The sequence below is a fragment of the Galeopterus variegatus genome, unplaced genomic scaffold (assembly GCF_000696425.1).
Source record: "Galeopterus variegatus unplaced genomic scaffold, G_variegatus-3.0.2 Scaffold963, whole genome shotgun sequence".
Lineage (NCBI taxonomy): Eukaryota > Metazoa > Chordata > Mammalia > Dermoptera > Cynocephalidae > Galeopterus > Galeopterus variegatus.
Window position 1 is genome coordinate 425,604 of NW_007727074.1, and position 24,688 is coordinate 450,291.

Here is a 24,688-nt window from a genome sequence, read left to right on the forward strand (position 1 = left end):
TGGATCATTTCTATGGAAAATTTTATTAGGATGAATGGGGGAAATTTCAAGAGGATTACTACTTCTTTATTGCTACTCTTCCTTATCGAAACACACACACACACACACACACCAAGTTCCTTTGCAGTAGCTCATTTATGACTATATTTTTTTAATTAGAGAGCTTTGATTTTTTGCAAATATATTATCTTACATTTTTTTTCTTACATTTGTTTTTTTTTGGTTTTTTTTTGTCCTTTTTGAGACCGGCCACACCGCGCTCAGCCAGTGAGCGCTGTGAGAGCACCGGTCATCCCTATATAGGATCCAAACCCACGGCGGGAGCACTGCTGCACTCCCAGCGCCGCACTCTCCCGAGTGTGCCACAGGCTCGGCCCCTTACATTTGTTTTTTAGTTTCAATATCTACACAACACTGAATCCAAAAAAAGAGTCTAAATAGATATTCCAAACCTTATAAAAAAAAATAAACTGCCTCCAAAATTTGCTTTTCTTTGTCTGGGCAGCCTCTTCTTTAACAATCCCACACACATTACCAGAGATTTTAGCATAGTAACTAAGCCTGAGATCATGCCTCTTTGTCTGCTGGTATGAATTATGAAGAAATCTAGTCATTTTATGAGGTAATTTATGGTTCATTCTTTCTTTAACTTCCTATTCTTTTCCAGAAAGACTTTACAGTGTTTTTGTGAGAATAAATGAGTAGCTTGAAGAGCAGACTCTGACGCTTCTGTTCTGAGTCTAGGCTGCCTCCCATGCCCTTCCAAAGAAGCACTTGTTATGAGGCTTGTTAATCCTGAAGAGCTTTTGCTGCAGGCAGAGGTGTAAAAAAAGCACATTTTTAAAATGAGTCTATATACATAGTACTTAGAACAGTGCCTGGAACAGGGTGTTATATAAACTCATGGAATGAATGGATAAATAAATAAATAAATACATAAGAACACAGTATAACACAAATTGAATTTGTTTTAATAGATATATCAAACATACCAGGTTAATTTCCCTTCTTGGTGTATCAGCAGACTTCTTTTGTTTCTCTGTAAGACGAAAAGCAAAATAAGCAATCAAAAGGAGTAAAAAAAGCAAAGATAAACCACCTTCCCACTCACATCCACCCCGTTGAATGCCAGTGATAGCGTTGTTAATTTTAGCTTGTTTATTCGCTTTGGCTCGCATGCCACACACACCTCCGTTTGTGAGAATTCACACTGCCCACTGGCCTCACTGATTCACCTCTTCTCACTTGGCGTAGCCCTATGGCACATCCGAGAGGGAGGGGAGAAACCAGTGCATCACTTTGAAAAGGCTGTGCAAAGCCTTGCTTGGGGGACATTCCATACTCGGCACCAGAAATGCTGCTGTAGTGTCACCAACATAGCTAGGATCTCCTGCTGCCTAATTCACTTTGGACGTGGTAAATCAAAATATTTATCCCTGCCTTTTTTTCTCTTCTTTTCTTTTTTTTAAATTTCTGTGAGAGGTTCTAGCAGCCTCAAGAAAGATAAGGAATTCTACAGAGGACCCCAGAAATTGCTGTGTAGATGCAGAGGTGGGGTTACAGAGGATTCTTCAATATCCTGAGGAAGTTCTGGGCTCCAGAAGTCCTGACTTCAAAACGCTGGAAGCATTTTTGCCCAGACAAAACTTTCTCCTGTGACAGACAAAATAAGGGTTGCTCTGTCTGGCTCAGTTTGTATAGCTACACAGTGGTTAGCACTGCGAAAAAGGTGCTGGGAGATGGAAGAGAGGATCAAGAAAAGAGAGAGAAAACTGAGGTGATTGAGATCAGAACTAGATCAGAATTTTCTATGCATCCCTCTCTTACTGTGTTAAGTGTTTAGTTGTGACATTGAGGAAATTCTTACAAAAGTAGAAAGGAATTGTTTTCAAAATATCATACCTCTCCCATCATAGCCAAACCCACATTTTTCAAATGTGTTATTGTTGAGTGAGGATTAAGTTCAAGCATGTATTTTTAATGGCAACAGAAATTACAGACATATGAATTTCCTCTGGGGACACTGATTCTTTATTTAGACAAGGGTGTGTGTGACTGGCATAATGTGGCATATCTGCGAAAAGGAGAATGAGACAAAATAAGAAATCAGACATGTTGATTCAAGAGATTCTTTCAGCCAACCTTTCAACCCTGTTAAGGTTTAGAAGAGCTCCTTCTCATACACACCTAAGATTGATGCAAATGGAATGAGAAATTCCCAGCAATGTGCCCTTCTACCACAGCCCTGGGCTGGAACACTGTGCTGTGGCAAGCATGCCTCACAGTGACTAGAGGGAGCCCAAATTAATCCAGTTAGTTATTTTGGTTTAAGTATGAGTTCTGCCAGGCACACCGTGCCAGCACCTCAGGGCCTGCCCTGGGACCCAGGGCATGGAGAAGGGGACCAGACCCCCCCCCTCCCACAGCCAGGCACTCTGCACCAGTGCCTCAGGGCTGGCCTAGGGACCCGGGGAAAGGGCCTGGAGACTGGACCCCTCCTACAACCACACACAGTGGGACTGCACATCAGGGCCCTGCCTGGGGATCTGAGGCATGGATAAGGGGACCAGACCCACCCTCCACAACCAGGCACCCCATGCCAGTGCCTTGGGGTCTTTCCTGGGACCCAGGGAATGGAGAAGGGGACCGGACTCCCGTCCCACAACCAGGCACACTTTGCCAGCACCTCGGGGCATGCTTAGAGACCCAGGGTAAGGAGCTGGGGACTGGACCCCCCTCGCACAACCAGGCACACCATTCCAGCACCTTGGGACCCATTCAGAGACCTGGGTCATGGAACCGGGGATCGGACACTCTCCACGACCAGGCACACTGCCAGCACCATGGAACAGGCCAAAAACATCTCCATGTGGGTGACCCAACACAGCCACCATGATAACCATGGCTGCCATCAAGGTGGCTAGATGCCACAACCACCAGGCAGATGGTCCACCAGCCACTGGAGTGAGTTGACACAAGGAGAGTCATCAGCAGAGAAAAAGACAGGAGGAGGATGTCTGTCTCCACGGAGCTCATTTCATAGTGATGGAAGAGATATCTGCTGTATGATAGTATTGGGGGATCTGATCATGCCTCTCAGCACTGGACAGATCATTTGGGCAGCAAATCAACAAAGTAACCATTATTCTTTCAGAGGGAAAGAAGAAATCTAGGGTAATTAGAGGGGGGAGGGGAAGACGAAGGGGGATGGGGAGAGATTGGAAAAGGGGCATAAAGAATAATTACAATTTGTAACAATATATATGCTAGTAATATTGATTTGATCAACATATCTCAATGTTGAACCCCAAAAAAGATGTATAATCAATTTTGATTCAATAAAAATTAAAAAATAAAATAAATAAATAAAGGGGGGAAACAAACAAAAATTAAGTATGAGTTGTCCCCCCAGGAAATCACTATTCATGATTTATCACACAAGATCAGGAAAGAAAACAAGAACCAACTAAAAATATATCAGCCCCAGGAATAAGAACCCTAAATGTGTGGTCTAGAGGGGCAGAGGGAAAACGGAACCCACCTTGGTGCCTTCGTAGACAGCAGAACAGGCAGAAACAGGTCATGACGAGTAGAAGCAGTCCCCCCAAAGGAACCAAACTGTAAAGGAGCCATGGTCTGCCTGCTATCTCTTCCTCGGAGAGTGGTCCTGAGGTGCTGGTTGCATCTGGAATGTCAGTCAATGCTAGAGACAGTTAGGAAATCTGAGATATGTTAGGATCGGCAACAATGCTCTGCATTGTCAGAACTTGAATAAAGGAGATTTCAGGCTGATGCGTCCATTTCTCCTTCAGGGGCATTCCCTGAGAATTCCAGGCCTCAGTGTCGTCAGCCACCTCTTTATGGCTGAGCAAATGTGGCTTAGCAATACTTTATCTTTTTCAAAAATCCTTTATTCTGCTAGGGTTAATCTGCTGTGGAACAATCCCCATAACAGCTCTCAGAAAGCACTTCTCTAAGCCCTTACATTTACAGTATCTAATTTAACTCTCATATTCACTACTTAAGGATAGTAGGGAAGCTATTATCTTTATTCAGTCCCATGACTTGAGAAGAGTTATTATTCCAAAAAATTGCTCAACTTGCAATTAACAGTTGTGACCAACATGTTTCTGTCACTAAATTCAAGTTCCTTAAATGCCCTTGCCTTGTCTCATAGCTCATTGGTATCTCCAAATACCAAATACCTCTGGCATCCCCAAATATGGTTTGCCCGGCATACCACTAACGTACATTATTATCGATCAATGAATATTAACATGCATTAAGGCCCTGTTTGTCCATGGTTCGTTGCAACTTATTCGTGGGTTGTGAAACAATTTAGCAAATCACAAGTAGTATTTTTAAAAAATGAAACAGAACAGAATAGAAAATATCAGAAAGCATTGCACACACTAGATTAGTAGTTCCCAACTGGGACAATTTTGTCCCCCAGAGAACATGTGGCAACGTGTGAAAACATTTCTGATTGTCACAAGATGGGGGGGGGGGCTGGAATATAGTGAGTAAAGGCCACGTATCCTGGTTAAACATCCTACATTGCATAGGACACTCCCCGCTCACTGCAACAAATAATTATTCATCCTAAAATGTCAATAAAGAAAGCCTGTCTTGAGATAAGTAAGGCTTTGTAAAAACTGTGTGTGTTTGTATTATGGGCTATAATATGGTGTAAGATCTATTTTTTTTTTCTTTTGGGTTGTTGATAATACAGTATGAAAAGTATTGGAGTAAGATATTCTAGTACAATATGTGTGATTTGTTTTCCTTGATTCTTGGTTGGGGGTAAAAATGATCAGGGGCAACTGAAGCTGAACGTAAAGTGATTTGGTAATTCAGAGTGGTAACAAAGGTTGTACTATTCATGCTGCAGCTTTTGTTTAGGCTGGGCAGGCAGCCAAATCATTGCCAAAAGTGGCAGACACAGCTGTCTGTGGAGGGGTTCGGGTAGTGTCTTAGTCTATTTTCTGTCACTTATAACAGAATACCTGAAACTAGGTAATGTGTAAAGAAATGGAATTTATTTCTTACAGTACTGGAGGTTAGGAATTCCAAGGGGAAGGGATTACATACGGTGAAGGCCTTTTTCTGGGTGGGGATTCTCTGTAGAGTCCTGAGGTGGCTCAGAGTATCACATGGTGAGAGGACAAGAGCGTGTTCATGTGCTGATGTGCTAGCTCAGGTCTCTTCCTCTCCTTATAAAGCCACCAGTTCCACTCCCATGATAAACCATCAGTCCATTAACCCATTAATCCATTAATTCATGAATGGATTAATCCATTCATGAGGGCAGAAGCCTTACAATCGAATCACCTCCTGAAGGCCCCACCTTTCACCATTGCCACATTGAGGATTAAGCTTGAAGGGGACAAACTTTCAAACAGTAGGAGATAGCAATGAGGACTAAGGTTTCCACAACATATCACCTAATACAAACAAATCTACTGAAGTAAGAAGATCCACCTTCTATTATTTCTCCAAACATCAAACAAACTATAGTTTCCTTAATTTTACATAATTAGTTTGACACTTACTTCTTAGAAGGTGTTCTGAATTATTAAGAGTCCATTCTGAAAAAGAAAAATAAGAAAAAGAATTGAAATTGGTTAGGAAAACAATGAGGATATACACTTGGGTATATCCAAAATCAGAGCTAGTTTCAGAGAAGACTCGAGCATTTGCACACCAACAGAGAATCCGATAATCCAGCTCAAGGTCACTACGTGCGATCTGTGGATCACATCTTAAGGTCATGGACACAAACTAAATCAATGGGTTTATGTTGAGGCTCAAAGAAAGACTTTGTAAATTTAAACATAAACAACATAAACTCCATCGCTCTGCTTTGATCCCTCTTCCTCATTCCTTAAGTATAAGGACACAACACAGCTTGTATGACACCTCTGGCACCTGGAATAACAAGACACAGATTCAGCAGGTGAGTGTGGAAGGCCTCAAGGAAAGGATGCTTTTGGCGATATTCTGGATGCTCATTCTGAAACAAAGATTGTGCCTCTCAACTTCCTGCCCTCTTGCCCTATCCCCTCGTTCCTGCACAGATAATGACCATCCCACCTTTGTGAAGTTCCCAATCAGAGATTGACCAAGGGCAGGTTGGGGAGGACGGAGTTTCAGGCCAATGTATGTTCCAGTGAGGTTCCTCAGTTCGATCAACTTTCCCCCTGAGACTTTGCTTTGTTTTTCAAAGTGGTTTTCTTTATCCTGAGAGAATATTGCTGAGAGAGACCTGTTCTTACATGGACATAAACAGCAAAGGAAAGTCAGATACAAAAACAAGAAAATTCCCAATATCTCTTCAGAAAGATATCTAAAGGGGAGAAAATAAAATATATTTTTTTTATCATGCCTCCATAATTTATTTACAAAAGGTATGGTCCTTAAAGGTAATTCCAGAGTATATTGTTTTCCTCACCTCATACTTAGTTCACTGAGCACTATCAGGTTCTGAAGACAAAGGAATTTTTCTTTGATCCTTTCCTTTTTATCTTTGTTTTTACCACTTCACTAAAAGAAAATCTACATTCAGTTTAAATTAGTTTAAATCTACACCCAGTTTTAATTAAAGTTAATCTTTAAATCATCTATTTGACTTTTGTGAAGGAAGCAGAGATAATCCCCCCAAAACATGACTGAAGTCCTGCCTTACAGGACATTACAATCTTTCATGGGACTTAAAGGATATTTCCACACATTAGTATAGTGAAAGGAAATCTGTGATAAATGAGAGCACAAACCTTAAATGGCATAAAAATGGACAGAAGGAAAAGAGAAATCACTTCCCAGAGGGTGATCGTGGAAGGCTTCCTTGAGAACTTGGGAAATGTGCTGGGCTTGAAAGAAGGGGTAGAATTTTGATAGGTGGAGACAGATGAACGGGTGTCCTACAAGTAGTGAGAATGGCATAGGAAGGGTCATGGTGAAGACATGGCAAACAGCAAGTAGGAATGTTAGGCTGGAGCTGAGAGGTCCTATATGAAATCCAGAAACAATCCAGAAAGGTAGGAAGGGAAGAACCATGGAAGACCTTGAATGCTGGTTATCAAACATTAGCTTAATATTGTGAGCACTGGGGATGCTCTGAAGGGGACTCAATAAAAGAGTGGCTTTATGAAAGAAGTGTATGAGGCAAAGTGTAATACAGGAAGATTTTCGGCTGACACAGACCAAAATGGGGAAACACTAAAGACAATCATAAATTAATTGGAACCATTTAGAAGGAAGATAATGAAGGTCTGAGATGCTTATAGAAGCTATAGGAGGAAACAAATCACAGAGTGGAGAGTTGTTGACAGACAAGAGTGAAAGGCCAAAGCAAAGCCCTGGGGAATTTCCAATAGAGGTCAGGAGAGTTAATTAACAAGGGGATAAGAAAGGGAGTGATAAGAAATGTGGGAGAGCAGGAGAGTAGGAAATTAGGAGAGTAGAAATCTTCAGAAAGAAACTTACAATGATTTTCCATGTCTCCAATCTAGCTCTTAGAGTTTCTCATAACTTTTATCCTTAGCATTGTTTGTTCTAGTTTGACACTAATAAAACCCCTCATGGCACAGGGTTAAGAGGGAATGCTGCCTCCCCTAACCTGAAATTAGGTCCTCTCCTCCACAAAATAGATAGATTCTAATTTCAGCCTCTGCTTGATCCCCAAAACATGCACCATTATGCACCTTGCAAACTTTAAACCATTGCTAGTGGTCAAGGAATGAACCAAATATTGGATGGAAAAGAAACCAAGATTCTAATTTCAGCCTCTGCTTGATCCCCAAAACATGCACCATTATGCACCTTGCAAACTGTAAACCATTGCTAGTGGTCAAGGAATGAACCAAATATTGGATGGAAAAGAAACCATAATACTACTAGGAAACTTTTGTGTCTTGTGTAATTATTAGCTTGCCTCTGATCATGGCCAAATTCCTCCCTCTTCTATAAAATTGGATTGGTTCCCATTAAAAAAAGGCTAAATTACACAAGAAGTCCTCTCTTCCAAGGAAGGTGGACTCAATGACACTAAACTTAATTTTATTATATACTGTATTAGTGTATATTATATAAATTTTTCAATAACACATTTATTTTAAATTTAATAGTATAATTAGTGTCATCCTGGAAGTAATGTTTTGCAAGTTATGCTTACTTTTATAATTTATTTTGCCAGTTAAAAAAGTAGCACTTTTTAAAACTTCTTTTTTTTTTTTTTTCTTGTCTTTTGTCTTTTTCCGTGTTCGGCAACGGATCGCAACCCTCAGTGTTGCCCCTGTACCGGACCGGGGACCGACAATAGGATTGCAACCCTCGGTGTTGCCCCCGCGCCTCGCTCAGCCAGTGAGCGGGAACCGGTCTGTATGTGGGATCCGAACCCTCGGGCGGGAGCGCCGCCACGCTTCCCAAGCGGTGCACTTATCCAGTGCGCCACCGGGCCGGCCCCTAAAACTTCACTATTTCATCTCATTAGTGTGAATTATTAGTACAATTCTTTTCAGAAAGTATTCATTCCATATGTCCTCAAAATAGGCTTCTCCAGGTTGTTAAGGACACTTTTTGTACTTTACATAGATTATATTCTTTAATTCATTTACAAAGAAATATTTACTGAGCTCCTGCCATGTGCCAGATACAATACCATCTATCATAGAGAAGCAAAGATGTTTACGACAGCCTTCATCCCAAAGAGGTTTTTAAAGCCAGTGCATGCATAGTCACAGGTAACTAGCAATGAGTTTGACCCCAAATTTGCAAAAGCGGGGTCTACAACTCTACCATAAATTCCTTCTACACTTCTTTGCTTCATAGTTGAGGATTGTAGCTAGAACTAGAATACTGTGCATTCTTTCATTGCACTGCTGTGAGGGATTCTAAGGTGATTTTAAGGATTTTACAGAGATTTTAATGGATTCTTTCATTGGGCTACTTTAACAGAATTTAAAGACTAAATCCAAAGAGTGCATATGAAGTAATAAATTAATTTTTTAAAAAAACAGCTATGAATTATATGCATTCAAGCAAATGGTATCCATAAAAGAAATAACTGTGAGGCTGTATCTAGATTTTAGACATGCTACTACTGCACCATATCTCTGAAATTTCTCCTTTGCAATAACCTTCAGGGTCAGTTTATGGGCGACAGAAGAAACTCCATTTCATTTCTTGTTATTAAAGGTGATGGATCGTGGACGTGACTGGCGCCATTGTGCACAAAATAAGCACAAAATAGCTGCCAGCCTTGTCTTCCACTCCAGCACTAAACCCCTCCCCTTGTGCACACAATAAGCACAAAATAGCTGCCAGCCTTGTCTTCCACTCCAGCACCAAACCCCTGCCCCTTCCCTTTATGAGAAGCCTCATGACTTCTGCAAAACAGAAACCCTTTTGCTGCTGCAAGTGCACAGTTCTCCACCCTGGTCACATAGCTTCTGCATTAGCATAATGCCCCTCCTTGATGGTATCAGCCAGCCCTTGGCACCCTATATAAGTTCTCTCACCCCCACATCTGGGGCTGTCCTCCATTTTGAGGACAGCCCCAGGCTGCCTGTGACTTTGAGCGCAGCCCATCAGATTCTTTTCCTTTAATAAAGCTTGATCAGTACCTGGCATTTCGCTCACTTTCTTTCAAAAGGGTGCTCTTCTTTTATCCAAATATAGTTGTCCCTCAGTATCCACAGGGGATTGGTTCCAGGCCCTACCACGAATGCCAAAATCCACAGATGCTCAAGTCTCTGATATAAAATGATGTAGTATTTGCATGTAACCTATGCACATCCTCCCATAACAATAAGATAAAAAGTTCTATACATATTCAGTACAGACAATTTTTTTTCAAATATTTTCAACTCATGGTTGGTTGAATCCACAGATATAAAACCCATGGATATGGGGAGCTGACTGTATTGCTTATTGTGGTAAAATACATATCACATAAAAATTACCATTTGAACCACTTAGAGCATACAATTCAGTGGCATTTAAGACATTCACAGTGTTGCGCAACCATCATCAATATCTAGATTCAGAACATTTTCATCACCCCAAAAGGAAAGTCTGTCCTCATTCAGCAATCACTCCACATTCCTTGTTTCCCCCAGCCTCTGGCAACCACTAATCTACTTTCTGTCTCTATGGATTTGCCTGTTCTAGATATTTTATATAAACAGAATCATACAATATGTGACCTTTTGTGTCTGGCTTCTTTTACTTAGCTAATGTTTTTGAGATTCATCCATGTTGTAGCATTTATCAGTATTTCATTCCTTTTTGTGGCTGAATAATATTCCATTGTCTGGACATACCATATTTCCTTTATTCACTCATCAGCTGATAAACATTTAGGTTGTTTCCACTTTTTGGCTATTATAAATAGTGCTGCTATAAACTTTCATGTGCAAGTTTTTGTGTGGATATATATTTTATTTTCATGCAGTATTTACATAGGAATGGAATTGCTTGGTCCTTTGGCAACTAGCTTTAACCTTTTGGGGAATGCCAGACTGTTTTCCAAGGTAGGTACACCATTTTACATTTCCACCAGTAATGTATGAGGGTTTTCATTTCTCCACATCCTTGCCAACACTTGTTATTTTCCACTTTTTGAAATCTGTTTTGTTTTTTTTTTTAATTCTAGTGATCCTAGTGGGTGTGCAGTGGAATCTCACTGTGGTTTTGATTTGCATTGCTCTGATGACTAATGTCATTAAGCATTGTTTTTTCATGTGCTTATTAGCCATTTGTATATCTTCTTTGATAAAATGTCTGTTCAAGCCCTTTGCCCATTTTTTAATTGGATTGCTTATCTATTTGTTATTTTAGGAATACTTTATATATTCTGGATAATAGTCTCTTCTCATATATATGATTTTCAAATATTTTCTTATGTTCTGTGGGTTGTCATTTCACTCTCTTGATGGTGTCCTTTGATGGAGAAGAGTTTTTAATTATTATTATTATTATTTTTTTTTGTCTTTTTCCGTGTCCGGCAACGGATCGCAACCCTCAGTGTCGCCCCCGTACCGGACCGGGGACCGGCAATGGGATCGCAACCCTCGGTGCCGCTCCCGCGCCTCGCTCAGCCAGTGAGCGGGAACCAGTCCGTATGTGGGATCCGAACCCTCGGGCGGGAGCGCCACCGCGCTTCCCAAGCGGCGCACTATCCAGTGTGCCACCGGGCCGGCCCCAAGAGTTTTTAATTTTTATGAAGTCAAATTAATCTATTTTTGTTGTTGTTGTTGTTCCTTATGCTTTTGTAATCATGTCTAAGAAACCATTGCCAAAGCCAAGATCAGGAAGATTTAAGAAAACACAGCTTTATAGTTTTATAAAAATGTAGTTTTTATAGTTTTAGTTGTTATATTTAAATCCCTGATCCATTTTGACTTATTTCTTTATATGGTGTGAGGTAGAAGTCCAAATTCATTATTTTCCATGTGTATGTCCAATTGTTTCAGCCCTATTTGTTGAACAGATTATTTTCTCCCTATTGAATGGTCTTGGCTCTGGTCAAAAATTAGTTGACCATAGATATATAGGTTTATTCCAAACTCTCAATTCTAGTGCATTGATCTATATGTCTATACATATGCCAGTGCCATGCTGTTTTGATTACCACAGTTTTGCTGTAAGTTTTGAAATAGGGAAGTATTAGTCCTCCAACTTTGCTCCTCTTTTTCATGATTGTTTTGGCTATTCATAGTCTGTTGCAATTCCATATGAATTTTAGGATCAATTTTTCAATTTCTGCCCCCCCCCCAAAATAAAGGGACTTCCAGGAAGATGGCAGACTGGAGGTACCCAGGACATATTCCTCCCACAGAAGAAGATCAAGATGGGCCCACCACCACCACAGCTGCAAATGCCAGATCTGTTGTCTGTTCCCAGAACTGCTGCCCACTGCAGAGCAGCTCCCCACAGAGCAGCAGTCCTGTGGGCTGTTCATCACTGCAGCCATGAACTCCACAGATGCAAGGGAGGCAGCTGCAACCACTGCCACCATTGTTGTCACCCTGAGTTAGCCCCACTGCTGCCAAGGACACTGCAGATGTGAGGAAGATGGCTGCAGCCACTGCTACTAGGTAACCCCACTGCTTCTAAGAACATTGCAATGTGAGGGAGGCAGTTGCAGCCACTGCCGCCACCACAGGGTAATCCCACTGCCACCAAAGACACTGCTGAGGACACCACAGATGTGAGGGTAGTAGTTGCAACTACTGGTACCACTGCTGACCCCACAAGGTAGCCCCTTTGCTTCTGTGGACACTGCAGACACCAGGGAGGCAATTGCAGCCATGACACCACTGTTGCTGCTGTGAAATAACCCTGTTACTGCTGCAGGCACCATAGCTACATAGGCTACAGCTATGGATACTGCAGCCAAGTGGGCACTTGCTACAACTGCCACTCTACAGTCACGGCCATCACTGCACTGCCAGGCAGTCACAATCATCATGCAACTAGCCTGCTGATGCTAGAGCCATTGCTGCCATGCCAGCAATCCACCAAAACCACCTCCACAATCACCATCACTGCAAGGGTGGCCTACTACCACAGCAGCAGCTGCAGCAGCCACTACCACTGTGCAGGCAGACTGCTCACCACTTGACTGCACTGACACAAGGAGGGTCAGCAGAAGAATCCAGGGAATGAGGGTAATATGGGAAGTAACTCTTCTACCAGATGACCAGACGTCAAAGTAGAGATACTAGAAATACAAAACAAACGAGTCCACCTAAAGAATACAATAACTCTCAAGTATGAGACCCCATAGAATAGGAAACCCTCGAAATGACTGAAAAGGAACTCTGAGTAAAAATCTTAGGAAAACTCAATGAGATATAAGAAGACTCATTAGATGACACAGTGAACTGAGAAAAACTATCCAGAATATGAAGGAGGAAATTTACAAAGAAATTACTACTTTAAAAAAGAATGTAACAGAATTCATGAAACTGAAGGAGTCATTCAACAAAATAAAAAACACAACTGAGAGCTTAAGCAGCAGCCTAGAATAAGAAGAAGAAATAATTTCTGATCTGAAGACAGTCTCTTCAAAATAACTCAGGCAGACAAAAAAAAAATTTCAAAAAATGAAGAAAATCTAAAAGAGCTAGTAGACAACTTTCAGTGCACAAATATCCAAATCATGGGTATTCCTGAAGGGGAGGAGAAAGGAAACACATTGAGAACATATTCAATGAAATAATAATGGAAAACTTTCCAGGTATAGGGAGAGACACAGACCTTCAGATTTGGGAGGCTCAGAGATTCCCAAAGATATTTAATCCAAAAAGGTCCCCTCCCAAGTACGTTGTAGTCGAACTGGCAAAACTCAAAGACAGAGAGAATCCTAAAAACAGCAAGAGAAAAACATCAAGTCACCTATAAGGGAGTCCCCATCAGACTAACAGCAGACTTCTCAACAGAAACTCTACAGGCCAGAAAAGAATGGGATGATATATTCAAAATACTAAAAGAAAAAACTGCTAGCCAAGAATAATATACCAAGCAAGGCTATCCTTCAGAAATGAAGAAGTAGTGTATTTCCCAGACAAACAAAAACTACGAGAGTACACCATCACATGACCAGCCCTATAAGAAATCCTCAAGGGAGTCCTGCATCTGGAATCCAAATAACAATAACCACTACCATGAATACACAAAAAAGAACAAAACCCACTGGTAGAAAAAAAATGCAAATGGGAAAGAGAAATAAACCATATTTTACCACTTCCAAGACTGGCTATTATCAAAAAGACTAAGAATAATGAACGCTGGCAAGGATGTGGAGAAAAGGGAACTCTTCTACACTGTTAGTGGGACTGTAAACTAGTGCAGCCATTATGGAAAACAGTACGGAGTGTCCATTACAGAAACAGTATGTTTCTCAAACAACTTCAGATAGAACTACCATACGATCCAACAATCCCGCTTCTGGGTATACACCCAAAGGAATGAAAATCATCATGTCAAAGGGATACCTGCACCCTGATGTTCATTGCAGCTCTATTTACAATAGCCAAGAGTTGGAACTAACCTAAATGTCCATTGTTGGATGAGTGGATAAGGAAAATATAGTATATATATACAATGGAATACTACTCTGCCATAAAAAAAGAATGAAATTCTGCCATTCACAGCAGCATGGATGAACTTAGAGAAAATTATGTTAAGTGAAATAAGCCAGGCACAGAAAGAGAAATGGTGCATGTCTTCACTCATAAGTGGGAGCTAAAATAATAAAAAAATAAATTTTAAAAAAAGATGAAAGAACAATCACAATAATATGTTGAACTTTCAAAAACAGAGAACAGAACTGAAGTTACCAGAGGTGGAAAAAGGGGAGAGGGAGGGGAGTAAGGGAGGAATTGGTAAAGGGCAACGAATAATGATTATATTGTGTAATGTTGAAAGTACTAAGTATCCTGATTTGAGCATCACATATTGCACATGGATATTGATATTCAACTCTGTATCCCACAAGTGTGTACAATCAGCTCTGTTACAATAAAAGAAATCATTTATTATACAGTGTTCAGAAAAAAAAGGATGTTGGGATTTGAAGAAAATTGCATTGAATCTGTAGATCACCTAGGAAAGTACTGTCATTTTTACAATACTAAATCTTCCAATCCATGAACACGGGATGTCTTTCCATTTATTTACATCTTCTTTAATTTCTTTCAGACATGCTTTTTTTTGTTTAGTGTACAAGTCCTGAACCTCCTTGGTTAAATTTATTCCTAAGTATTTTATTTATTTATTTTTGATGTTGTTATCAATGGAATTGCTTTCTTTCTTAACTTCATTTTCAGATTGTTTATTGCTAGTATAGAAAACAACACTTATTTTTGTGTTGTTTGTATTCTGTAACTTTGCTGAATTCATGTATTAGCTTTAGTAGTTTTTTACGAATTTTTAAGGATTTTTCTATATGTAAGGTCATGGCGTCTGTGAATAGAAATAGTGTTACTTCATCCTTTCAATTTAGATGTCTCTTATTTCTTATTTTTGCCTAATTGCTCTGGATAGAACTTCCTGTTCAATGTTGAATGGAAGCAGTAGAAACAGACATTCTTGTTTTGTTCCTGTTTTCAGAGGAAAAACTTCCTTTCACCATTGAGTATGATGTTGGCTGGGGTTTTCATGAATCAAATATTTTTGCCTCTCTCCTATTCCTCTGTCTTTATTTTTTTCTCACATTTTTTTCAGCTTGGTTTTTCCTAGCTTAACCTCTACCTGTCCTTCCTTGGCTGTTAGAATCTATTAAAGGCCTCTGGGGAGGGACTGGCAAGGCAACTGAAGCTACAAATATTCTCCAAAACTCATCAGGGAGTCAGGTTATTTGTGTGCTGTTTGCCCTCTGGGCAAGCTGTGAACTGTTAACAAGTGTGTAGCTGTTTGAGCACTATAAACATGACTTCAAGGAATTATAATCAACAAAAATCAAGGACAAAAAAATGGAAGAAAAAATAAAATTAAAAATAAAACAAGGACAAAGAATATAGAACTATCTACAACTACTGTATCCACTTTGTAACTTTTTTCAGGGATCTACTTTTGGATTTATCGGATGAATTATATAACCCTTAAAGGCAATAACTTCATTGTATTTTTCTCTACTCTTCTCTATCTCACTCACCCCAAACACACACACACACGTACATGCATGCACATTGCAATGTGTGAGACTTCTGATGTGCTACAGATGTTCAGTCTTTAACCTAACCACTTGAAAACCTGGACTCTCCTTTTCCTGGAAACATGATGAGAGAAGCAGATGATCTCAGTGTTAAGAACTCACCTGTCACAGAAATGGTAATTGAGTGGCTTTTAATGAGTCTAGATGAAGAATTTGCAGAACAGCGGTATGACCCACTGTCACTAGGAAGCATTGCTTCAAAGTGTAGGATAAAAACTGCAATATTCTTCCTTTCTTCCCAACTCGTGTGTTGCTGATGTCTATCCCCAAGATGTAAACACTCTGTTCCTTTGAGCTTGCACCAAGTCACATCAGGTCTGCTAGCACAGTATTTCACAGGGCACTCCAGTTTAAAAGGATCTCCTGCTGAGACAGAGTATTCGGATTGTCTCTTAATGTAAAGTTGTACTTCACATGAATTTTCCCCTAAAAGATGAAAACAAAATTAAAATCAAATATGTTCTTCTGGAAGGACCATATATACGTTCTTCAACACTTTCTGCCAAAGATTTTTCAAGCATGATTCTGTAATTTTCCTAGATAACATTTCTAGAAATTAACCTTCACTAGTGGAGTATCTGGTACATATTAGGTCCATAATAAATATTTGTTTAAAAAAATCAAACAAATCATTTAATCCTCACAAAAAATACAATATATGTTATTATGAACCCTGTTTTACAGGTGAGGAAACTGAGGTAATAAAGAACTTTCCTACAGTATATGCCAATAATTAGGAGCATTAGGATTTAAACTCATACTGGTATCCATTTCTCTGTAATTCATTAACCATTACTCTGTATTGCTTCTTGAGCAGTAATCACATTTTCTTTTACCAGCTCTGATATATTCCATTAAGCAAAAGAGAGAAATTTTTGTGAACAACCAGGTCCCTATAATACTTGGCATTAGAAATTTCCTGTACTTATTTTTCCATTGCTTTAATGCTGCCTTGCAATTTTTTACATGAGTTTTTCTGTGTAGGAGACATGCAACTCTAGATAATTGTCTGAGTATAGGATTGTTCTGAGACAACCTGGATTTTTTATGCTTCTCTAAGTAGGAGGAAGAGCAGTGGTTTGCTTCTTTTGGAAATTCTGCATACTAGTCCAACATACTGGAAACTTGCCTCCCTGTGTTTTTGGGAAAAGAGCTTTTTTTCCTGGAAATAGGTCTTCCTATTATCTTCTAAGAATCTCCAGTTAGTAATCGTCAAGTGTATACAAAATCTGTAGCACAGAAATGTTTTTTTTAAATTTTCTATCATTGAATAAGTTATGTTATCACTAACTTATCATGAAAGTATTTACTTTGTAGCCACGACATCTGAAATACAGCTGAGAACCAATATACATGAAAAAGAAACCTTATCTAAGCAGACAGTGTAGATACAGCAAGATCTCAAATGTATCTTATTTAATAAATAATTCGTACAATTCCATTCTCATTTCCTAATTATCCCAGAGGGCATAACTGTGTTATATAATACAGACTAATAATTATGGTTATAATAAGATTAAATTAACAATAAAACTTTAAATTATATTTAATTGCATTCATATTTTGCAACAAAATTATGCAATGTGTTTTACAAATAATTTTATCAGAATCATTAGTTCAGAAAACGTTTGGGCCTCCAAAGGGCAAACTTCCATTACTTAGAATGTACATTCAGGTGGAACCATTCATTTTCTGATAATTGTTGGACTATATTGTCCATTTTTGAGACCTATTTATAAAAGGAACATGAGAAATTGCATGTATTTACTATGAACACTTAAAAACCTTTTTGCATCAGTTGCATCACATAACTGATGTATGTGTGTGTCTGTAAATTGTGGCATATTCTACTGTAAGTCTGACTCCCTGAGCTAGTGAAACAAAACAACTAAAATGGGTAAAGTTTCCCTTTAGTTAGGCACTTTGTGGTAATTTATATTTTTTTATTTTCTCAATAAAGTTAAGGTTAAGCATGTAGTCTTAAGAGTATTTTCTCCTAAAAGAACCGTGGTTGCTAGAGGTGGAAAAGGGGAGGGGAGGGATTGGTTAATGAACTCAAAGAATGATTGCGTATTGTAATGATGAAAAAGCAAACTATCCTGATCTAACCACCACCATACACTGTAAACAATTATTGAAACATTGTACTCCAGATGTGTGTATAATAAATTATCTTAAAAACAAAAACAAAAAACAAATATGGAGAGCTGTAAAAGTTTATTTGTTTTTAATTTTAAGCAGATGAATTATACTTATTGAGAATTAATTTATCAATAAATAAAATTCTGTGATGTATGGTTGGTAAAAAAAAAAAAAAGTATTTTCTCTTTAAGTTCTTTTTCCTTTGCCCTTATAGTTCTTTCTTAGCCTGTCTTCCTCGGTTTTGAACTACTCTTTCTGTCAGCAATACATCCAAACTATCTGCTTCATTAATTTCTCTCACTCATCTTCAAGCATTTTTTTGAATAGATTTACAGTATCATGAGTTAAAATGACATTAGCACATTAGCATAACTGAGATTATAGCCAAAACTCTTTTTTAAAGACAAAGAGGGCTAAGGGCCTTACCTGTGATCACACAGCTAGTTAGATGTTGAATTAGGGGGCAACTTTTGACCCCTGAATTTCCCACACCTCTCTACCTAGAACAATGTTCCATTCTATGTCTATACCCTTGCCAACCTGAATATTATCCTTTTTAGCCATTTCCTAATACCTAATAAACTTTTCACTATAATTCCTGCTCACATCTCATCAACTCCCGCTCAGAATAATTAAAACGATTGAATTTCCAGGGATCAGACTGAGACAAAGGACCCACAGAGAACTTTTAGACCCTCTGAACATTTGTTTTATAACTGCTTTGAGACCTCAAACAAGTTCACTTAAAAACTTCCTAATTCAGTTGCTCCAAAAATTCAGAATAAAATTGAAAGCAAACTGAAAGGTAAATTATGAGAATGAGGTTTTCAAAAAATTGAAGAGAAAGGGTAAGATAATTTACCAAAAGGAAGTGCCTAACAACACAACACCTGGATGTGGTTAGGCTTATGACATTAAAGGCAAGGAGGCCAGAGGCAGAAAGTCCAAGTGAAACCCTGTCTCCAGGGGTCTGTTCCTCTCCCTAAATTTAACAGACTGTCACAGCCTCCCAACTTCCCTTTTCATCTTTTTAGATAAGTCGATAATAGTTTATGGAGCATACGAATCTGTGCTAAAATTGTGAAAAAAAAGTAAGATTATAGACAAAGACTTTTGCCCTCAATGAGCTTGACATTTAATTGGTGAGACAAGATTGATAATAGTTTATGGAGCATACGAATCTGTGCTAAAATTGTGAAAAAAAATAAGATTATAGACAAAGACTTTTGCCCTCAATGAGCTTGACATTTAATTGGTGAGACAAGATTAACTAACAATGAAGCCACTTTTCTGGAATAAACTTAGTATTTATCACTCTTTTTGTTTTTTCTTTAGGTTTACCTGAAATGAAAGCAAGGCTCAAAGGGACCTTGTATGCTAGTTGTTAGTGGGAATAAGAATAAATAAAACATAATTCCTGCCTTTGTGGAGCTTACTTTCTAATGGGAATAAAGATGCACGACAAAATGGGAGAGTGAAGTAATGCTGTGAAGAGGGACAAACTACTGTGAATGGGTGTGCAGAGGATTAACATCAGCTGGAGCAATTGGGGAAAGAAAGGCTGCATGGAAAGGTTATATTTGAGCTGAACCTCAGTAAATGAGTAGTCCTTTGAAAATCAGAGCAGTGAATGGGACAGGGAGGTATTTTAAGACTGAGGAAATGGAAGGGCAAAGGAAGTGTCCAGGAATCTTATGGCAGATTCAGGGAACTGATACACAGTTGGATCATGGTTTTCTGAAATAGTTTCATGGAAATCACCAGTTGGCTCAGAACAAATGGAATAAGTATTAGATGGGGAAAATTTTAAATTTCTTATCCACCATGAGAAAATAGAGTGCCTAATTTGGGAGCAAGGGGACATATTTATAAAGGGCATGGACATAGCTAAAAATGAGAGTATTCATTTAAAGATAGCTATTTCAGTGCTAACACAATGTGTGAACTTGAGATAGCCACTCAGTCTCTCCAGTCCTCAGTTTCTTCAAAAGAGGATGAAAGGAATGAACTACAAAAATAGGAATGCTGTTTTTAAAAAATTTTTATTTTATCTATTTTTAGCCTTTTTATTATTATTTTTTACATTCTAAGATGTTGTTGCGGAGCAGTGGGAGGGGGCGAGGGTAGGGACTAGGGGAATGGAGGTAGGATTGGGGGTGGGGCTGGCCCATGGCTGGCTTCTTGCTGGCCTGGTTGTGGAAGAGTGGCGGACGTGGCTGAGGCCTGTGGGCCACCCACTAGTCCGGCTCTGGGAGCCCAGGGCATTTCCAGCAGCAGCTCAGTCATCACTAGGCTTGATGTGAATGTCAGGGGGTGTGGCTAAGGCACTCGACTCCCTGCCTCTTGGCTTGGGAGCCTGGGGGGCTTCTGTGGAGGCTCAGTCATCACAGGGCTGGATGCAAACATCAGAGAGGCATGTCTGAGGCCCTTAGACCCCCCACCCTTGCTCAGGAGCTTGGGGGACTTCCAGCTCTTCTAGGTTTTACAGGTGTTCTTTTGGGGTGTTAGACCTTCACTGGTTAATATCAGAACTTTGTCTCTGATCTGTGGGTTTTTTGTGTTTTCTTTCACTTCTATGTTGGATTATTCGCTATTCCTGCCACTTAAACTCTGCACTGGAACTAATTTGTTGCCCTTTGCTTACTTCTAAAATGGGGAAACTTCCTGTGGGGACCAGCACTTGAGCCCAGTGACTGAGCTAATTAGCCATTTTGCTGCTGATTCTCTGGAGAAGCCTTTTTGCACAGCTCAGGTTTCAATTGCTGACCTTCTAAGCACTTCCGGGCCTTGAGAGGTCTGATACACCTGGGTTGTGTGGAAACTGCTCTGGGCCTGAGTCTTTTCAGCAAACTGCACCCCCTGCAGTTCTATATTCCTGACCTGTCAACACTGAGTGGGCCTGTGCTGACTGGAGGGCAGATCAGCTGTCCATGCTGTGCCCCAGTGTTCCTTCAGTGGGCCCATCTCCCCGTCTCCTGCACTCCAAACACTTCCTATGGGACAGGCCATGTACTGGTTCCTTGCAATGACTCACTGGCCTTTGAGTGGCTCCTTTTTCCAGTTGTCTGTGGCCCCTTGCTCCTATGTGGGTCCACAGGAACCTTGTCAGTGGTCTTGCTAACCTGGGGGCCATCAAGGCCCTCCTCTCCCCCGCAGCCTCTAAGCAACTTCACACAAAGGGGACAGCTATAGTTTTTACCTCTCTTGCTCCATGTGCTCACCAGGGCCAACCTTGAAATGGCCAGGGATCGAAATGGTTGGAGNTGTTGCCCTTTGCTTACTTCTAAAATGGGGAAACTTCCTGTGGGGACCAGCACTTGAGCCCTGTGACTGAGCTAATTAGCCATTTTGCTGCTGATTCTCTGGAGAAGCCTTTTTGCACAGCTCAGGTTTCAACTGCTGACCTTTTAAGCACTTCTGACACAGCTCAGGTTTCAATTGCTGACCTTCTAAGCACTTCCGGGCCTTGAGAGGTCTGATACACCTGGGTTGTGTGGAAACTGCTCTGGGCCTGAGTCTTTTCAGCAAACTGCACCCCCTGCAGTTCTATATTCCTGACCTGTCAACACTGAGTGGGCCTGTGCTGACTGGAGAGCAGATCAGCTGTCCATGCTGTGCCCCAGTGTTCCTTCAGTGGGCCCATCTCCCTGTCTCCTGCACTCCAAACACTTCCTATGGGGCAGGCCATGTGCTGGTTCCTTGCAATGACTCACTGGCCTTTGAGTGGCTCCTTTTTCCAGTTGTCTGAGGCCCCTTGCTCCTATGTGGGTCCACAGGAACCTTGTCAGTGGTCTTGCTAACCTGGGGGCCATCAAGGCCCTCCTCTCCCCTGCAGCCTCTAAGCAACTTCACACAAAGGGGACAGCTATAGTTTTTACCTTTCTTGCTCCATGTGCTCACCAGGGCCAACCTTGAAATGGCCAGGGATCGAAATGGTTGGAGTGGTCCTTTCTTTCTCTCATTGGGGCTTCTGCCCTCATGAGCTCAGTATGTCCCTCCTCCTCTTCTGCCGAGCTCTAGCGACCTCAGCTTGGCAGTCTTTGCTTTTCAGTAGTTGTAAATTGGTCAGTTGTGGGAGACAGTGATGCTGGGGACCATCTATTCTGCTATCTCGATTCTCTCTCCTATCTCAAAAATAGGAATGTTTTACCTACCACTCCCCCCCCAAACACACACAACTTCACCTCCCTCAATGATGACTGACACTATGAAACCACTTCTAGTCTGCAATTTCTATTTCTATTACAATATGTTACTTTCCATTTAGCCATAGGGCTGTTACCTGATGCTAGTAGCACAATTAAAAATCCTTTCCAGTTCCAGTATTCTGGGACTATATCCTTGGGTGATGAAAAGAGCCAACTATTAGTACTGACCACAACACTGACTTGCAATGGGATTATGGAAACATCATTGTGGTTCCTGAATATTCTTAACAGCAGGATAAGGATTACTGATGGATCACATTGGCTGGCACAGGAATTTTTCTTGAATGGAGAAATGAATAATGAATACAGCAGAGCAAGCAGCCACGAAAAATCAAGAGTACTCCTTTTATGCACAAACAAGGTTTTGTATTTCCTCTCTCTGAGGGACTAAAAGTGATGTTTGTTGTGCAAGGCTAAATGACACAATTCTAATTTTCCATCTGACAGGGATGTTGACAATTTTTTTCTACCTGTCCTAAATCACACAACTCCATCTGTGACACTGAGAATACACAAAGCTATCCTCAAGGGATCTGTCTTATCAAACATTTTTTGAAGAGGGATGACAATCATAGTTGCTTTTGGCTGTGACTTATCCACCAACTATCAGTTATTTTTGTTCCTGCTGTTATCGTTCCTGCTGTTTTTCTCAAACATACATATCTGACGGTAAGAAATTTTCAACGCTAAAAATAATTAAAATAGATACATGCGGTAAAAGGATAAAATCTCTACCACTCTCAGGCTCTTATATGATGAAAAATCCCTTTTTAAGTCACTATATGTTTTGGAAGCCCCTCATTTTAAAAATTTTTGTGAAAGCCACTAGTGTATTCTTATAGTGTGTATATTCCATGATTAGGTGGTCGCTAGCATATTTGAGGTTCAAAGTGCTTCATTTTGAACAACTCCTTCCTCTATATGGAAAAATATTTTCAGAAATAATGGAATGAAACAAACAAAAAATGGCCAGAAATGAAATATAGAGTGAATATTTCCTTGTATTGAACTTTATATATAAAATCATGAAAGTTAAAAAATATAAACATAGTATTAGAACACAAAAAGGGAAAAATGCACAGCTATTTATTCGATAATTTTTATATCTACATAAACAGTGTGAACTTCGATCTTTTAGTTATGGTCTGATGCAGTAGTTTATATAAACAATTGTTCAGTAAGTAAAAGTGAATTTTATTAAAACTGAAATCCTGCAAAGATACAATTTAGTCAACTACTAAATTGTACTACTAATGTAAAGTATTATTTTCTAGATTTATTCTTTAGTTTTAAAACAATTAACACAATAAAGAGAATACATTTCAATTGTAAGGATATCAATCAATAAAACATTTTATGTATGAACTAAAGTTACCAAACAAAAAAAATTATACTTCACAGTCTGTACTCTGCTTCACTGTTTTAAATTTTAAACAGAAATAAAAATTCAAAACAGTTGCATGGAATGACAGAAATGAAACAGCTCTTCTGCTGCTTCTCCGTCTCTACAATCACTGTGGTATTATTGTTTATTTAAAATCGACTGTTGAAAGACTGGGATATGTAGTACCACAGAGAAAACTCAAGTGATTCTCAACATTATGAATTTACCCTTGAAATGAACACAAGTAGCTAAATTTTTATGTATCCAGGGCTAATTCTATAATTGGGAAGTTCTCTGAGTTAACTTGCATGTAGAATGCAATGTTTATCAAAAGGTGAGTATTGCAAATGTGCTAATTTGAAGCTTACATATGTATTATTAAAACTCAACAGTAACATAGTCATTATTTAGAACTTAGACCAGTAATATCTGGGGAAGGGAGTATTTTCCACTGACATTGCTCAGAATTGCTAGTACATGGTGATAATTAAAAGTAGAACAAGTTTTAGTTGTTTTAAGATTCAGTACAATGTACCCCCTGACTGCCCAAGCCCAGGGGTGTGGACATCCCTCTGTTCATGACAGTTTAGTAATTTGACAGTTTCTAGTGCAAAGAGGAGGCAGAAAGATGCTTACATCACTCTTCAATTTTGCCCTTAGATTTTTATTTGATTATCTTGGACATAACATACTTTCTCAGAGTTTTCAGATCCCCAAGAGAGAGAGAGCCCTTCTGGCTGGGTCAGTAAGGAAAGGATTCATGGGATAGGGAGGTATGAATCTCTTCCTAACCCCAAACCCACCCAGGCAAAACTGGTCTTCCTCCTATTATCACAGAATAATTCTGTTATCTACCTAATCACTTTGGCCGGGACCTGGGAGCCATCTTGGTCTTCATTTTTACTGCTCCATTCCATTGGTCCCAAGTTAACTTGATTTGGTCTCCAAAATATCTTTCAAATTAGTTTCCATGATACTGCTTTAATTTAGGTTTCATTCTATTCTGTGTGGATATTGTCACAACCTACATGTCTTCTACATTCCCAACTTGGCTTTGCTTCTTTACCCCCACTCCAATCCATTTTCCACATACTGTCAGTTTTCATTCTTAAAATGAAAATCCATTCACAAGATTTTTTGTTTGTAAAACTATTCAAAGACTCCCTAACACTTGCAGGAAAATGTTCAGACTTTATCAAATGGCATATTATGCCTGCTTCCTATGCAAACTCA

General features: G+C 39.7%; 1 protein-coding gene across 1 annotated transcript in view; it reads right to left on the reverse strand.

Annotated features, from left to right (window-relative positions):
• The window catches only part of BTLA (B and T lymphocyte associated), a 24,507-nt gene extending 6,080 nt beyond the window's left edge, over positions 1 to 18,427 (reverse strand). Inside the window, exons 1-5 of the mRNA XM_008573784.1 lie at positions 18,364 to 18,427; positions 15,824 to 16,147; positions 5,553 to 5,588; positions 3,542 to 3,703; positions 993 to 1,039 (exon numbers count right to left, since the gene is read on the reverse strand). Coding sequence (XP_008572006.1) covers positions 993 to 1,039; positions 3,542 to 3,703; positions 5,553 to 5,588; positions 15,824 to 16,147; positions 18,364 to 18,427 — 633 coding nt within the window. The remainder of the gene's footprint in view (positions 1 to 992; positions 1,040 to 3,541; positions 3,704 to 5,552; positions 5,589 to 15,823; positions 16,148 to 18,363) is intronic.
• Between the last annotated feature and the right edge of the window lie 6,261 nt (positions 18,428 to 24,688).